At 39.8% G+C, this 18,797-nt stretch overlaps 1 protein-coding gene across 1 annotated transcript; it reads left to right on the top strand.

Moving 5' to 3' along the window:
- Positions 1 to 185: 185 nt before the first annotated feature.
- On the top strand, positions 186 to 12,778 carry C3H6orf58 (chromosome 3 C6orf58 homolog). Its single transcript, XM_040060405.1, has 6 exons — positions 186 to 504; positions 4,771 to 4,857; positions 8,273 to 8,457; positions 9,556 to 9,689; positions 10,140 to 10,378; positions 12,651 to 12,778. The coding sequence occupies exons 1-6, from the start codon at positions 186 to 188 to the stop codon at positions 12,776 to 12,778; spliced, it is 1,092 nt and encodes a 363-aa protein (XP_039916339.1).
- The last annotated feature ends 6,019 nt before the right edge of the window (positions 12,779 to 18,797 follow it).

Below are 18,797 nucleotides of genomic sequence, written 5' to 3'. Positions count from 1 at the left end.
AGATCCCACAGAGAGGACAGAGCATTGCTCACTGTTGCCAGTCTGGTGACTCCCGGTCAGGGTCATGGTTGGGAAGAGGGAAGGGAGACAAAGACTTGTGTGTCTGAGTCAGCCTTTTTGCCCAGCCCTCACCTTTCCCGATAAAAGCCCTGCAGCCACAAGCACCTGGGTCACAAACCTTCACAATGTGGCCCCTCTTTGGCATCCACGCTCTTCTTGTAGTGGCTGTGACCCTGAGTCCTGTGACTGCTGCAGAATGGAGTGAAAACGATGTCACTGGAGATGTCTATCCTCCTCTGTGGGACCTGGCCCCTGAAAACCTGTTGGATTTTCCAGTAAAGGACAACAAAATTGTCCTTAGTGCTTGGAACTACCAAGATCGACTGGGAGCGTATAAGAGCTTGTTAAAAGCTTCAGCCAAATATTTTGATGCCTTTGGACCCCAAAACAGTGGCAATATTCTCTGGGGATTACCACTGCAGCATGGGTGGCAATTTCATACAGGTATGAATTATTTCCTTGAAATGCTGAATTAGCAAAGTGTTTGCCAGACCTGCTTAGAGGCTTCCTTTCCAAGGTTTCTGCCTCACAAGCCCAGTACAGCCTCTATAGCCTTTATAGTGTAAACTTTGACAAAGCTGCCAATTTGAAAAACAAATGCTGAGTGAACACCCTTACCTTACTGAGCATATTAATATTTCCTTATAGGAAGAGGTCAGAATCCAGATTTGTGGTATAGATGGGCAATATTTCAGCTAACTAAAAATCTTTGGAAAGGCATTCCCAACTGCTTCAGTTTATGTAGACAGATTTCAGGGCATACATTCTACAGTGCTGTTCTTAAATTTTTAACGAATAGGCTTTTTTTTTGTTTGTTAATGTTACAAGCTGCTAGAAGTGGTTTGAATTTAATTTCTACTACAGATATTTGAATGTCCACGTCTCTCTCTGAGAACATATTTCCATTCAGTCTTTTTATGATCAGTTTAGAAGCAACCTTCTTATTCTCGAAATAGTTTTTTTACAAAAATGAAAGGTTTTTTTCCTGTTTGATGGGGGTTTTTTTTGTTTGTTTGCTTTTTTGTGGAATGTGTTTGGTTATTTAGTTGTTTTGTTTTAAATTATGTCCAGATTCTAAGGGTTTATCCCTTAAAAGCTGGTTGTTGTCTAGGGCAGTCATTGTTTGCTTGTTGTCCCTGCCAGGGGAGCAGACCCAGAAACACATGTGAGAGGTCCCTTAAGGCTAAGGATGCAGTTTCTTATCAGGGGCTTTATCAGAGAACCCATTCTCTCACAGACTGCTTCACTCACTGCAGTCTCTGTAGCTTTCCATTCCAAGCCAGAATTGACTTGCTTTGTTCGAGCAGCCAGAAAAGAGAGGGGAGAATAAAATAAGAGTCAATGAGGTTTTCAGAAACTTGTGCCTGATGGTAACAAGAGGTAAAAAAATGCATCTGTCTGCCTGTTGTTTTCTCTATTGGATGTAACCTGTAGTTACATGTGGTGGTGGTTTGGGTGACACTGTAGGTTTGAGAGAAGACAGAGGTCCTGCAGCTGGTGGTGAAGGAAGGCTGCCAGTATTTAGTCACACCTAATGGAAAATTTATTTCTAAGTCAAAGTGAGGAAAATAAGATAATAAGCAAAATCCAAGTGGGAAACTAGCTGGCAAACAGATAGCAACAAAAAGAATTTGATTGGAATTTAGGCAAGCTTTTTCCTCTTTCCCTTCTTTATGTATACAAAAAGAAGAGCAGATGAAAAGGATGGGCTGGTGCAGCAGGAGAATTGACCCGATGCGTGGCAGAGGCAAAGATGACTGGAGGCAGCAGCTACAGTTGAGTGGTTACCTGCTGGAAAGGAGGAGTTGTGGAGTATGGCCTCATCCACAAAGTGAGGACGTGCCTTGTTGCAGTGACAATTTCCAAGTAGAGAGGAGGGACATAGTTTGTGAGGTGAAGATTTGCCACTGGTTGCATAGACAGGTGAAGATGTATTGTCACCCGCTGGAGTCATAGGACTGACACTTAGACAAAGGAGATATATTTTTAAATTTACATGATCAGAAGGTTAAAAAAATGTTAAAGGAGAAATATCACATAACTGGAAGTAGTTTTACAGTTAAAAAAAAAACCAAAAACCAAGAAACCCCGAGAAGTTGAAGGATAAATGGTTAAGGGATAAAGAATGACATAATTCTCGTGCATACAGTAGTGAGGTTAGCAAAGGGCTAAACCTAATCCAGATAGGCAGTGGGATAGATTAGTGAGGAATGACCGAAGTATTTGTGTATCAACATAATAACCTTGGACAAAAAAAAGCAGGTTTTGAGTTCATGGTGCAAGACAACAGAACTTCGAGAATATTACAAAACTTGTAGAATTAACAGTCCTGTCTGGTCCTGAAAGTTATGTTACTGAGAGAATATTTTTATGGATATGGTTCTATATAAACCATAAAGAGCAAATGAAGCTGTTACTTAATAAGAGTGGTACAAAGATTTGTAATAATACACCCAGAGACATAAAATGAAATCAGTAATTTGCCTAAATTTTCAGCAGAGACAAGGATCTTGAGACACCACGGCTGGTAGGAATAAGATTGTAAAGGCAGAAATTGTTGCTTGCGAGAGCCCTACCTTCAGGAACTGAGGAATCAGGACAGTCTCTACCCCCACTTCACATACAGAAGTACAAATCCAGGATCAAGAACTTTAAGAGAGATCACGTGGTATTGTATGTCTGAAGAGCAGGAGAGGTTGTGCCTGTATTTAAGAAGAAAAAAGGAGATAAGGACACATATATTTATTTGTCTTATATTGGCAGTAAACAAGACATTACAATAAGTACAGAGGAAAGAATGTTTAATGACATGGAACTAGATAGAAAAAGGGATAAAGTACAGGTTACGTGAATCAAAGGTAGATTGTGTCAGGCTAATTTGAGATCTTCTTTCATGACATAAATGTTGGGCTTTTTCCAAAGTTCAGAAATGCATTTTCTCCCTTTGTAAAAAAAAAAAAAAAAAAAAAAAAAAAAAAAAAAAAAAAAAAAAAAAAATCTTAGAATGAACATTTTTAAATGGTACTTTACAAGACAAGGGAACTGCAAATCTGTAAAGAAACACCTGAAGGAGAATTTAGTGATAACTGTTGCTGAAAGAAGCCTACAGTTAAGAGGAGGATGTGCTAGGAATCCTTCATCAGCAAGATGAGAATAACTACATTTAGCACTTTCAGTGACAACATTTCCACAAAAAAACAGTGGACAAATCTTGCTGATGAGGTTGCACATCGCTACCAATAACACATCTGGGAGTCAATACAGTCAATACAGATTAGTTTGGATGGACCTGAAGACTGAAATAGCAATCATGCTAAGCACAGGGAACAGGAGGGAGCAGAGACACCAAAAATGGTGTGGAGACCTGTAAGTAAATTTGATGCTTCCAGCTCCAATTTCTACATATTGTATAATTATCACTGATACTGCCTGGGAAATCTTCATTTTCCCGAAACATCAAGGCTAGAAATATTTAGTAAACATAATGTAAAATTATTTTGTAACATTTTGTCTTCTTTTTTTTCTCTAGCCTTTATCCTTCCCATTTGCACACCAATGATCTATTGCTGCCTGGTTTTTTGACAGTCTCTGTTGAAGTAAAATCTTGGAAAATTGAATCTTTCTGTAAATATTAAAAAATATAACCTTATTTTTTTTTAAAAAATGAGTTGAACTGCAATCGTCATCATTGTAAGTTCATGTTCTCAGTGCTTGGCTACTGAAATATATGGGTTTAAGTAGATAGCATGCCCCAAAGCACAGGCTCTGCCCAGTCAGCTAGGGAGAATAAATAGGATAATTTTATGCACATTGTTCATGATTGTCTCTTCTTCTTGAGTAAAAGTATCAGAAAATTTAGTTTGGTAATGAGGTTTAATTCTAATCTGACAGAAATATCACTGCCATTATTCAGCAGACTGTCAGAGAACAAGTTCTCTGCAGGGCAGAATTTTGGAGCTTCTGGAATAGCTCAAGTCATTGCACAAGGCCATGGTAATTGTGTGTCATGCACTTAGAGCACACCTCCTGACACTCTGCATGACAACACTTAATGTACACCTGTGGTATTCTTTCAGAACTTAGGCTATTTCTTCATGCTACGTGCTTAAAGTAAAATATTCTGTTATGAATAATTGTGAAATGTCTTGCATGTTTTCTACAGCACAGATGCTTGCAAAATTTGCTAATTAGTTACAACAATGTTTGCATGCTTAGCTTCACAGTAAGGCCACGTTTGTCTGCATGATTAAACTGGGAGTGATTCTGTATCACACAACCCAATTAGGTGAGACAATCACTAGCACATTTAGTTTGTGCTATTTTGCTCATTAAGCAGCTCTCCTGATCTAGCAGCCCTACATCAATTAGAAATGATATTTCAGCTATGTGTGTGTTCATGTCTGTGTGTGAATATATATTTATATCTGAGTAAAAATACTGTGATGTCCCAATTTCAAACAGTTCAATAAATTGACAGAATACATTTACAGTGAGGGATAACTCAAACTGTAAAACACAATCAATTTACTATGCACTGAGAAACAACTACTCTAGGAACAGTAGTTTATGAAGCAAAGCAACAGTAATTGTTTTGCTTCTCTAACCAAAATCTGCGTGCTTTATTCCTTTATATTTTTTTCATCTCAGTGGGATTTCTTGTGTGAAAAGTTTGAGAAGCATTTGTTGTATTATTTTGTTTGATTCATTCAGGTAGGTTAGCAGATCCTTCTGGTTTGACTTCCTGTGGCTATGAAAATGGAGAGCTACTGTGCCAATCTGTAAGAAGCTGGTGGTCCTGTAAGTATATGTTTTCACACTGTTCTTCTCCAAAAAAAAATTAATATCCTAGAAGGCCATCTCAAAATAATTCTTCCCCTTAGATTTCTCTCTTACATTATAATTTCAGTGTTATACAATTTTCCGTCACAAACTTGCAGCAAGACACCTAAATGTAATGGGTAAATGAAAATTAATTGATTTTGAATACTTACTTGAGGAAGGAGAAAAACCAAACAAGTTTGCAGCCTTAAAAATATTTAGATGGCAAACATTTTTGTGAAATTATGTGGGAAACACTATGACAGGTATATATATATTTGTAGATATTTGTAGATACTTGCAGTTTACAATTAGTCCAGAGTGGATTTTTTCAGTTTAGATGCTTGCACTTCAAACTAAAACTTTGTGAGAAAAATGTCAAGCAGGAATCTTTGTGGTTCTTATACAATCCTCGGTTCTTTTTCTCATAGCATATTTTCCCTCCATCACTTCTGTCCCTTGCTCCCTCAGCTCCCCTGATGTCCTGTTGTAAGTTCCCCTCTTCCCCAGACCTGCCAGCAGGTTTGAGCAAGCAGCTCTGTCCCTTCCCTGCCACAGGAACGTTTTTCCTTCAGTGGCCATTTGGATTAAGCTTTTGGCTGTGAATCAGTAGTTAAATGTATATATCTTCAAGTGAACAAAGACAAAAGCACAGATAAAATTTAAAACATAAATCTAGGGTAAAACTGACTGTGATACTCCAGCTTTGGCTTTCCCTCTCTGTATTGGGATAGCGCTTGGTGTGCAACACAGCGTCAAGTAACAAGAGTCATTGCATAGCCCTTTGCAGGCAGGGGACCTTCCTGGAACAGAAACCACCATATTTACTTTCTCAGGGTTTGCATTCCTGCTCTTCATTTACTTCTAAATATTGCACATTTGGTCGATATCCATTTTGTTGCCTCCAGAAAATGTATAAACTCAGCTTTGATTTACCCTATTGCAGCAAGAACGTGCAAAGTCTTTGAGACTGCGTGGAAATGTCACTCAGTGTTCTGAGGATATGAATGCTTTCCTATGAGAGCAGCCCTCTCTAGCACAAGTAGTCACATGGAACCAGGAATGAGTTTAAACCAGAAACTCACATTTAATCTACCTTGGGTGTATGGGACACTACCTGCTTAAGAACATCAGTCTTTTTTGCCAAGATAATATTCACTATAGTCCTGTCCTGCATTGTTTTCCGCCCTCTAAAGCCACCCAAGCAGGTGCAAATATATAATATAGGCAAGCACACTTAAAAGAATATAAGCACTTTGTGATGTCAGATCAAGGTCTCAATACTTCCCATGGAAACAGTGAAGAAGAAGCGAGAGCCAGCTCAGCAATGACTCTCAGTGAAACACTGTCTTCTCATCACTTGAGAGTTTTCATTTGCTCTTCTGACTGGCCATACATTTCCTCGCAAATTCCCAACCAGGTCTGCATTCAGGAGGTGTATCACACTAGACAAGGGTCTCTCTTTATATACAACCCTTTATATATAACCCTTTATATTGGTTCAATCAGCACCTGCAGGGAAGTTGAAACCCTTGTGTCTGACCAGTTTGTCAGCGCTCCATTGTGGGGACCCCACTGAGCAGTCCACTCTATTGGAGCATGGTTTGACCAACCTGTTTAGGGTCACACATCAACAGTGTTCCCACTTGGAGCTGTTAGATATTTCCAGTTTTGTCAAGTGTGTTATCTGCTGCCAGCCACTCCTCCCTTAAAGTCTACTGCACACTTTATTAATGAACACACTGGTAGTAGAACACTGTGACAGGTTAAGGTACAGAGGTTGCTGTTGATTGTAACTGATTGCAAAAATGAATTTGAAGCAATATATCTACTAATTCTAGTCCCCAATTAAAGCTAGCTAGAGATAATAATTTAGCTTGCACAGAATGAGGTTCTTACGCAATAGGCATCCCTGTGTGGGAGAAGACAGGTTCAGCCTATTGACTGATCCCATGAGTTATGATGGAATCTTCTCTGACCTCCCTCCCCACTTTAGCTATATTTATATTACTTCCTTTGAGGGAAGAGAAAAGGTAAAATTACAGTTGGTGGCATTTCATGCTGATGTGGTGCTTGAGTCATTAGTATATGTAGAGTGTAAAAAGCAAGATGCATTTTTGAGCTAATGAAGCAAAGGCCAGCTTCTGGTTACCATCTGCTTCATTCCTTTGGCTTAGCTCCTGCTAGCTGCTTGTTTTCAGTGGAGCATAACCACAACACCGCTGTGTTGCTCCATCCTTTGTTTCATAGCTGCATTGATTTTGACAGCCCATGATCACAGCACCTCCATGCTGCTCCATCCTTTTTTTTTCATCTCATGCCTAGAGCAATACATGGAGTTCCCTCAGTATTCCTGCTCCTATGGTGTGCAGACCCAGTCCCTGCTGAGCCACGGCCAACACACACACTCCTCTGTGAGCTTTGTTTTGTGGTCTTTTCCCATAAGGTGGAGCAATGGCTTCCCATTAGGAGGACAAAGATACATGGCAGGTGTCCAGGTTTTGATGATTTTGGTCCTCACTGCTGGGATTTTGAACAAAATAGCAGCAAAATAGTGGCCCAAGTATGAGCAAATGACTTCTCAGCATAACAGCTCAGAGGCACCCACCCACACAGGAGTGACAACTGATCCGCAGGCTTTTCTTCAATCAAAACTATTAAACTTCATTTTTACATGGGGGACACAATTAAGAAGAGAACTTTAAGTCCTCCTTTCAAGAGAGGAATATCAAATAGTCTTATGGACACTCTCACTGGGGACAAGATTTGGCACCAGTGAGAAATGAGCCTGAGTTTCCTACATCCTGGATCTGACTGCTCCAGCTTATGGATCAGACCAAAGAAAGTCATCATCATAAAATCAATCTAAACAGATAAACTGAAGTAATATCCAAGCAATTTTCAATGAGTGAGATATTTTTTAGAAGCAAAATTATTGTTTTCCAGTAAAATACCACAGTTTCCTTTCTCATAGGTCTAGGATACATAAAAGAGGGTTTTTTTAATGGCAACAATACTAGTGGAATATCGTTTAGTCTTTCTATGCTTAGTTTGCAATTAATATTTGAGAGATTTTTCTTGTCCTGTCCATGACAGCCTACAAAGTTCTAACTTTTTCCATTAGGTTTTTTTCTTTCCTGCAAAGTAAAACACAGTGTAAGCTCATACAAAGCTCTTAAAGGACAATGCATAAATGAACTCTACAAAGCATGTATAAATCAATACAAGTGTCATCATTATTACATTTCAGTACGTAACTTCCACTGCTGAGCACAGTTGTATTTGTGGCAATTTGAAACAGTTTCATTTGGTGTGGGAGAGAGATCATTTTCTTATGTGGGAATTATTCATTTGCTTGTGATTAACACCTCCTGCCTTTTAATTATTGTTATAGGTATGAATTACTATCTGTCTATTATACCCTTTCTGGGGGCAGTGGAGGCTGGCCTCTTTGGGGAGCTGCCGTATGAGATAGAAATATTGCCACCAGAGGAGCAAAAAGATGATTTCTGTTACAGTGTTAAAGACTGCTGGTCTCGCATGCCCAAGCTCATGGATGACTGGAAGGCCTTTTTTGAGGTAAATTATTTTTTAAAAAAATATTTTTAGAAATTATATCAAAATATTAGCTTTAAAAACTATTATTGCTGTAATTTTTAAGATTCAGAGAGCTTAGCTTGTTTTCAATAGCAGCTTCATATAAAAACAACAAGCAGGAAAAATGGAAAACATAACTTATAGTGAGTCAGAGATAAGTAGGACAGGATTTTTACAAGTTGTGGAATTTTTTTCTTCCTTTGAGACACTTCTGTATTTTAGCCTTGGTTCCAAGGCACTGTTTTGTATCCAGTTATATTTGTATTCTTCCAATACTGCTTATGTTAGCAATGCAAAATAAGCCTGTGAGATGGAACACTGCCCTTAAGAAGTGGCCTTTAGTTGGTTTTATAGGGCTCATTTATTTTTTAAACATCTAAGAACTTGAAAATGCTGAAACATCATTCAAAAGGATACCTACATATACAAGAATACCTATATATGGAAGTAGATATTCTCCTTCCTCCTCACTCATCTGTTCTCTGATTCCAAAGATAACAATATTTCTTACTTCATACTTAATTTTTTTAGCTAGACTACTGCAGTCAACATTTTTTTATTGGTAGTCAAGTAATTGATAATGATCAGAAATGTTGAACTGTGAGTCCCTATTGTGAGTGAAGGTAGATGGTTTAAGAGCAAGACTGGATTTGTCTTCATAATTTCATTTTTCCCATGCATCATGTTTTTGTTAAGAAGTTATTGTAAAATATCTATTCCTCAAATAACCATAACGATAACAAGGATATCTTTCTTTCTGAAAATCTTCAGAAAGTTGTGGTCAAAAGAGTATAGACAAGTTTTCAAGGAGTTCCCTATTTCAGTACTGAATCAACCATGGCATTCAGATACAAAAGTCCACTGAATTTTTGCAACCAAATACCAAAGTTATGTGGCTAAAACCCCTGCAATGTTGACGTCGAAGAACAGCAACTACCATTAACTATTCAAACTCAATTTTCTTTAGCTGTCAAACTTATTATTTTGTCAGGTATTTGCGTAAAAAAAAAAAAAAAAAAAAAAAAAAGGGTTTAAACCTCCCCTCTCATTCTCTGCCCTTTTTGCTCCCTGTTGCTGCAGTATCTGTTATCGACAGAAAACAAAGCTGTGAGCTCTGCAAGCTTCTCCTCCTTTAAACTGGATGACGCCCTTGGCCTCCTGTGGAAGGCACACACCACCTCCATTGCTTACGCACTCCCCAAGTTCCAGGACAGGTAAGGGGAATAGAGCCGTGTTCGTGGAGGATCTTTCCACCTCCACGACTCTTTGGAAGGATTGATCCTAACAAAGTCTGCATGGGCTTTCACACCTCAGGCATCTGCTCTTCAGTCTCTGCTTTTCCTTCCAGCGTCTCAGAGTGTGGGATGACCACTGAGGGATGGCTGCCCGAAGCACAATGACCAACCAGGCGCTGGGCCTAAAATGAGATGCTGGTTCCCCTCTGGGAGCCAGGGCCTGATTCAGGAGCTGTGTTTAATCTGGGTAGAGGCAGGGCTGCCAGGAGAAATTAGTTATGAAGTACTTAAGGAGACTTTAAGTCACTATGGCACTGAGTCCACTCAGGATTTTATACTGAGCAAAAACCTTTGGGATAAATGATCAACTAGTGTGTTCCACAGGAAAGTTCAGTTATCTGCTGCATTTTTTATTTTCTTCTCTTTCAGGTTAAAATATCTCTCTGATCCCGAAGCAAATTTTGGTGAAGACTGGGCTAATGCTGTAGATTTCATTGCTGCCACACACTTCAGGACAGACTTACCGACCACAAACAACTTCCAGGCTTTCCTGCCCCAGAGAATGCTTGTTGAAGGGGATGTCCCCCCATCCATTAGTGACTTCAGTCCAGAGCAAAATAAGGTCCTGGCATCACTGGAAGCTCTTCACAATGCAAATAAATTAACAGGTATGAGCCTGACCTACAGATGTCTGTCGTCCACAGATATTTAATATCTTGTTCTCTCTATAAACCTTTCTCCATATAAATAGATAGGCTTGATATAAAGTAGAATAAACACATCTTAGAGACTTACAGTAAAACAGTTAAAAACACAACCATAAAAAACCAACACACCAGACAGCAAATGCTAGTGGGATAACTCTGACAATTTCTTATTCTTTCTTTTCCCAGTTTTAGGAATAGGAACTTTAAAAACAGAGACTTTTTAATTGTGTTACACGAGTTGAATCTGAAATCATTAAAGCTGTAAATGAAATTATTAGACCAGTTGGGGAAAAAAAAAAAAAAAAGGAAAAAAAAAAAAAAGAAAAAGAAAAAGAAAAAAAAAAAAGTAAATTGTCATGAGCAACAGTTTTTGTGTCCGTAAGTGTTCTGGTTTCAGTTTTTGTTTTTATCTCAGTCTTTGATTTAACAGAGATCTGTCCCAGCAATCCTGCCTCCTTACACAATGCTGACATCACTGTATTCACCAAAATAAGTCGCGCATCTCCATCCAGTGGTGTGACACAGAATTACACTCTCCCGAGGATTCAGTTCTTTCATAGATGCTGCTGGGTTGGCGATTTTTGCTTCACCTTTATGAAGCAAAAATATTTTGAATCTTTAAATGAAAATAGAATGCAAACATACACTGAAAAATGAGCATGCCTAGCTATGGCTTTTGTGATCCTCTTCTATCTGTACATTTCACTGAAAATTCTCTCACGAATTGTATTTAAAGCTGAAAAAGATGTGAAATAAAGTTATTCAGTGCTACAGAAGAGCATCCTCCCATCACAGAGTGCTTCCCTCACATTTTTTATATAGCATTACTTTTGGACTCTGAATAAGGTCTGAACAGATTTATCTCCTGCCTGGAAGTCTGTGACACAGTTCAGGGTTGCTTGACATACCTCCAGGAAGGGAGAGGAGCACAGCAAGGAAAAACAGGACCAGAAGGACAGGAAGGAGGGAGGAGAGCATGAGGGCAGCACATCAGGTGAGGACAGCACTGCAGGGAGAGAGGAATGGATGTATGGATGCCGAACACCATAAATGGAAGCAAAGAGAGAGATTAAATTTCATGCAGCCATAATGAATTCCATAGCTGAAATCCCTTGCTTTGCAGGGGAGAGATTTCCCTGACTTTGCTCTTTGAATTCAGCTGAGAATTAAATGCCAGCTTATTCAGCCTGGTAACTGGTTTGTATATCAAAAAAAAAAAGCTTTAAAATAAATTTGACTGCATCTAAATCCACAGCCTCAGCAGGGACCTGAAAGACCCTACCTTTGTGCCACAAAACACAGGTGACACAATATGCTGTTTTTCTAGATGCTTTTAAATACATCCTGTGAGATACAGAGTTCTTCTCTATTGGTACTGTAAACTTCAACAGCAGCTAGAGGGTCTTACTACCCTCCTAGGACAGGACCCTGTCCTACCCAGAGTGAGACCTTGATTTCTTGATTCAGAGTTTTATTTTCATTTAGTTGCCCCTCCTAGTCCAGCAGAAACTGTATTGAGAGAGTGTTGTGCTACTTCTAAAGCTTTTCAACACATGGACTCTCAGATCGACTTTTTATGCTCACCTTTCACTGACACCCAAAGGCAGAACAGGAGAAGAATTAATTCTTAGTTTTCCACTGGTCATTTTTCCCTTCACTTTTCCCCTCTATCCACTCTAAAGATGAGCACTGAGCAGGGTGAGGAGCAGGCAGTGACTATCCTCCAAACTGGTGCTGATGCTAGCCTGGCTTGGCCAGGCCACTCTTCCTAGAGAGGCACTGCATATGACCTGGACAAAAGTATTGGGATCATCTGCTTCTTTAGCTTGAGGTCTTAGCTGGCAGAAAGTGAACACTCTTTGTTTTAGCGTGTAAACGAAGACAGGCCTGACTTTAACTCCCAGGCTACTGCTCCATAAACAAGGAAGCTGTGTGCCAGAGCAAAGACCGTCCTGTAAGTCTTCAATCATTTCGACCTGCAACACCGGTGACAAGGGAACAAGCCCCGTTGTCTGTCAATAGGAAGGATCCTGAGCTGAATGAATGATCTGCGGCTCCCTACACATTTGTAGGCAATTACCACCCCATGGCAAGCACCAGCTTTGTCTGCCTTTCACTGTCCCCAGGAGAGCGTTGAGGGCTTGTTGCCAGACGAGCACTTCATCCCTGGTATGCCACGAGCTGCATGTGCTCCATGCTAATTTGACCATGTCACTTTGTGTTTCTTTCCAAGGAGGAATGCTGCTGAAGTTCTGGCAAAAGGCTATGTCCACCGAAGCAGGAAGAAAAATGGGCCGAAAACTGATTGAAAGCTTGACTTCGAGCCAGAAGCTTGAACTACTTGACCTAGTAGGAATTTAGAATTATTTGGAAGGAGATGATTTGAAAGTTGCCAGTTCCTTGAGAAAGAGCGGTTCCAACATGGATTGATTTAATCTTTTAGCAGACGTGTGTCTGGTAATCTGACCTTGGTAATTTCCTACAGCAGGATTTCCTGAGTAGCCATGCATGTGTCTCTCTCAGATGGAATTGATATTTTTAGCCTTAATTTTCCTAATTATCTCATTTGTTATTTGTTATTGTAATTATTTCAACTCAATTCCTTATAAATGTAAAGCCTCACAGAAAAATCTTACTTTACTACTTTTTGTGACTTCATAAATAATGCATCATAGTTGAAGACAAAATTAAAAACAAGCAAAATATATTCCGTTTCAGACTGAGTTTTTTCCCCTGTAGGCAGGGACTCCACTAGATATGCAATTACCCAGGTCCTTGATGGGCTAACAGATGATCATGAGAAACTTTTTTTGAAGTTCTGATCCAAAAGCAATGCCTTGACTGTTTCCCACCAAAGCTGTTATTTCGCAGAGCAGCTGCAATGAAACTGGAAGCTTTCAGGTTTTTCAGTTTAAATACTTGAGTACAGATAGATTCCCTTGCTGTGTCGCTTTGCCACAAGTAAATGCCCCATGTGCTGGAGCAGAGCCAGTCCAGAGCAGTCCTGAAGAAAATTAACTTACTCTGTACCAGCTTTTACATGACAACAGAGATTTCTTGTATTTGATTAATTTCACTTACTTCAAGAAAACCTGGCTCTATATACCAATTTATGTGATTATGTACCCTGAGTAACCACAGGTCGCTTTTCCATTCCTCCATGCCTAATCCATTTGTTGCAGTGTGTCATATGTTGGACTTGATTACTGAGGAAGAGATGTATTTGCAATGTTTGTGCTCCCAGTTCGTACTTCCAGTGCCTGGAACACTCAGACCCATGTGCTGGTCCCAGTCTTCAGGGTAATAACACACATTTGGAATCAAATATAACTTGAAAACTGAGGTTGTGGGGAGGTGGGTCAGGGGTCCTGCATGCAGACATGGATTTAAGTTTCCTGGGAAAGAAGGAAATGAATGAAAGATGTCTTTGTCTACAGCAGAGGACATAGAACTAGACAACCTTCAAGGTCTTTTCCAATCCAAACCCTTTTGCAATTCTATGAAAAGAGAATTATTTCTTTCCATTTCATTTACCTGGTTTGATTTGTCCTTTCTTCCCAAACTTGCTTTATATTTGCACTGTAAATTAAGAAATAATTATAGTCACATCGAACAGTTAAACATCATTCTGTGTCCTTTAACATCCCAGGACAAAAAAGTGTTAATTATTCATTGTCATTTAATGGATAAACACTTAATGTACCATCATTAGCTAACAATTTTCAAAGGAAATACGTTAATGAGGTGCAAGAAAATGTGGGAGTTTTTACCTTAATTACCTGGTTCATAGATCACACTAATTAGATTCCAGCAGACTTTAGATATAATCCAAAAGTAATCACCACAGCTGCCAGCTGCTAAAATATTAACTTAGTTGTGCTTGAGAAAAGTTTGAAATTTTTTTTGACCTTTTCTGTTAACTCAGGTTTAACTTAAGGTGCACTTTGAGAAAACAAAAAGAGCCATTAATACAAACTTCTAAACTGCAAACTGCTGCACTTGAGGGAGTATTTATAAATCACATTTTTAAAATGTAAATAACTCCTTACCTGAATTTATGAAACATTAAGAAATAGTTCAGAATTTTGAAAAAGAGTCATTTTTTTTAATGCAGCATCAAGGATTTATGTATTTCATACGCTTTGTCCTAATCCAGCAAGACAACCCGTCAGACTTTAGAAATTGGCCAGTGATTGCTCTTTGGAAGCTGAGGAATGTATAAAAGTTTAGACAAAAATCAGGATGGGGATTCTTACAAGTAGAGTAGAGCCAGTTATCTTGAAATAGAATAAATGCATACTTCTAGGAAATCTTCTGAGTATCAGAAACTAAACAGAGAGAAAAGCATCAAGAGAAGGCTGTAGAGGTGTGGTAGGATGTTTTTGGAGAGGAATGGGAGAGCACTGAAGGAGCCTGCTTGCAATAAGAGCCAGCAAAAGCTGACAACTACCTAAGCAAGGGTTTGCCCAACGAGAAGGGCTCACAAAGAATAAGGGTTTTTCCTGCTCAGCATTAGTCTGGGGTTTGCTGCTCGGTTCTCATGCCTTTTACACTTGTGGTCTCTCTACCAAGGAATGCCTGGCATTAAGTAGGGCTAGTTCCTATTTGACAGGGGAGGTGTTTAAAAAAAGCAAAGCCACAGTTGGCTTTCGAAAGCCAGGGTGTTAAACTTCCCTACACGCTTGCAAATAACAAGCCTAAGGGGATTGGAACAAACAACGTTTGGGAGTGAAGAAGGGAAGTTTAGAAATGAAATGTGGTACATGATAAAGGAAGAACTTGGGAGAATAAAAACACACCAGAAAAGAGCCTGTCCATCCTCAAAATTTGGACAATAGTGCTGAATACTCTGCAGTCCCCTCTCCACAACTCATTTTAGGCAGGTCAGCTCCTTATTTCTGAGTGCTGTGCAGTTTTCAGTGACTTTGTTATTGGAGTGATCACATTTCTGAGGAATGATCAGAAGTGAGGTTCTTGTCCTTGTCCACATATTTACAACTAGGCATACAGCTGCTGTGCCTTACCAAATACTGTCCTAAGCTTACATCACAGAAATACGTAGGGACTGACCTCTCCACCTATTCTTCCATAAAGAGGAATGGCAACCTTCTCTGGGACAGGTACCTGTGTCTTCACCGAACGGCAGACAGATGCCAGCAGGCACTTTAGCTTTCTTAGAGATCAAGACATGGAGCTTGGGCAGGGCAAACAGCCAAGGAAGTCATTAGCAAAGATAACAAAATCTCTTTTTTCTTTTGAGTAGGAATTGGACTTTGAGGTTTTCCCTTCCCTGTTATCCCTAATTTGTGGAGAATTTGGTGTTCCGTTCCAGCCTAAGCTCTCTAATGAATAATAAAGTGCTTTTTTTTTTCTGGTGGGAAAAACCACACCTGGCAGGTGTGGACAGAAGAATAAAAACATTCTTGCCCAAGGCAGCCTCTGATGTGGCAGATAGGAGGTTTTTGCTGGGAAGAAGAAGATGTAGATTTGGACTCTGCCAGATAGAAAATATGACTAACCTAATATAAGGACTCTAACAGTTGTTCACAACATTAAAAACTCTCTGCATTTCCCAAACTCAGAATGTCGAGTTACTTTCTCTGACCAAGGCATTTTGCCTGCCCCTCTCAACAGGATGTTGGAGGTAGTGGACCTTCAGTTCCTGCTACCAAAGGCAGTGAGATTCAGGATGATGACCTCTTATAACAACACCTCAGTGATCCCAGGAGGAGCGCATTGCTTCTCTGGATTTGATATAATTTAAAAATATGAATATGCTTGTAGATCTAAACACATCTTGTATTTAATTTTCTTTTTTACAATGAGACACAATGGCCATGAGGTGTTTTAAAAACAATGTGCATGGCACAAACTGCTGCAGGCGGGGGCTGTCAAGGATCCCTAGGAGGGTGTAGGGGAGCCTGGGGCTGCCAGCCTGCTTAACTGCACCAGCTGGAAAAGGCTGCTTGGTTGGGAAGCACTGACAGCCGCTCAAAATGAGATTCAGAGAATGAGGAACGGAGGCAGAATCACGTAACATTTTGTTAGAAGACATTTATATCTACTTCAAACATGGTTAGCAAAAACGTAATAATTATTTTTAACTGAATCATGCTAAACCAAACTCTCCAGGATAGAAAGAGCAATAAAATAAAATCCTTGATATCTCACTTCTTTCTGCAAAGTGTAGCTGTAGGAAAATTTACATGAACTGTTTGTGTGTGTGCTTGCAGAAAAAGGCTGCAGCAGGTATGGTGAACAGATAGTGGCAGTATAAACCAGCCTTCTGGACTAGTAAAGTAATCTCAGAAAGAAAAGCTCTTTCTACCTCTCCTTTTGTGTGACATTAGGTCCCAAAATACTAACAGATGGGATCACTGAACCTAAGAGAGCAGGCAACTGAAATAAGAGGGGAAAAAAAGTAATTTTGCTGACAAAGTAGCTGCAGTTCCCCATGTGGGGTAATCCTGATCCCCGCTCAGATCCTTCTTCTGCACCGTGAGGACCAGAGGAATTACAAAAGAGTGGTGTATGTGCCAGAAAGTAAGATCATAACATCTGAGGATACCTTGGGAAAAGTTGCTGCTTTCTGAGGCTGCCCTGAGCCTCTGCCAGCACTGCTGCATCCAGAGCCTCAGGGACAATGGGGATAAAGCACAGAGATGTACAGGCATTTCTTAGATCCTGGTGGAATCAGCCCCTTGAGACACCATGCAACTGTTTCCACATATGGCCAAATGTCAACAAATATGAGGAATTTAAAGTTATACAAGAAAATGAAAATGGTCAGACTGGGCTATCCATCCTGGTATCCTCGCTCTGGACCAAGCTGGCAGCAGTGGACTGGGGCAAGAGCAGCAAGAGCAAGGCAAAGGCAGGGTAACCTCTTTTCTTATTCAGCCTGCCAGCAGCTCTCACTCTGCACTTGCATCAGGCCCACAGGGTTTATCAGTCCCAGAAAATGAGTGGTGAAAGGTTATCTTAGAAAATACAAAACCCCAAGCAAAGATACAGAGTGACTTTATCAAAAAGAGATACTATTGCAAAGCACAAGAACACTTTCAGCACACAGATACATTAAGAAAACAAGGGAGAAAAATTAAAAAACAAACAAACAGCAAAACCTGCCACTGATACATGAAGTAGAAGCAAGAGAACATTCACTTCAGAGACTATCAGTTTTAACGTGGTGTCAGGAACTAGAAAGTTTACCTGGTAAAGGTGCATCTAAGTCTAAAAATGTAAGGAAAACACCTGGACAGTCTTAGAAGGGGTAGGAAAGATATCATATGTGTTAAGTGAAGAGACAGCAAGAATAGACAGTGGTTTTGTATTGGGAGCATTGTGGTAGATAAGTGTTCCTGTGACAAGTGTAATTTAAACAAAAGAGTTTTGGTGTTTAAAGAAGAGTGCGGGGAGAGGATTCTTCTTATCTTCCCAGGCACAAAGGCTGGATATATAAAAAAAATGTGCATGTTGATCATCCAAACAGAAAAATCTGTCTCGCTAAGGGCTTATGCACACATGGAGTGCTGTGGAAGCAGCTGCTTCTGATCAGGCCCTCAGTGAGAACACACTGGAAATACTTCTTAGCATTAAAAGAGATAAGCCTTTAAGCTAACAAGTCTGTGCAAGAGCTTATGCCAATCTTTTGCAAAGCAAATATCTTATTATTTAAATACACTTGTATTCTCTTCAGGCATAGCAATTGTGGTCTGTGTTCAGCTAAAAAAGGCTTTCCATTCTTGAATGCAGTCATCTTGAGCATTAATGTCTGGGAGTGATAACCATGACCCTCAAGGATTGCCACGACATTATAGCTTTGTCAAACATGCATTAGCAAACAGTATGAAATCACCGTGGTCATCTGTATGCCATAAGGGAATCACAATACTTATTAAGTCTTTAATATCAAACACAAACCTTTTATCAGGGTCTTACTTCATGTCTCCTTCTTCCCTTCTGCTCTCCCAGCCTAGACTGGGTGTTCTTTCTTCACAGCACCGTGTTCTCGCTTCCATCCAGAACTGAATGCAAATGGCATTGTCCCACTGTGTCATGTAAACTCAACAGCCAGGATAGTTTCCTGTCATGGGACATGATATTGGCTCATGTGCCTGAGGAAGAGATGTGGGAGACTTCTCTGCTGGTAATATATTTACAGAGTTCATAAAACTTTTGAACTTTTACTCAAAAGAATGAAACTCATTCAACTCAGTGAGGCTGAATACACAAGACAGAACTGCATCACATGACAAGGATGACAGAATCAGGCTCCTTAACGTGAGAGGATCTATGCAATGAAGAGAAATTGCTTCTTTGGAAGCATTTTAAAGGGAAGAATTTTCAGAAAGGGCTGATAAGCCTTTGGGGTTTTTTT

Source organism: Hirundo rustica, chromosome 3 (genome assembly GCF_015227805.2).
Source record: "Hirundo rustica isolate bHirRus1 chromosome 3, bHirRus1.pri.v3, whole genome shotgun sequence".
Lineage (NCBI taxonomy): Eukaryota > Metazoa > Chordata > Aves > Passeriformes > Hirundinidae > Hirundo > Hirundo rustica.
This window is presented reverse-complemented; position numbering and strand designations above follow the sequence as displayed.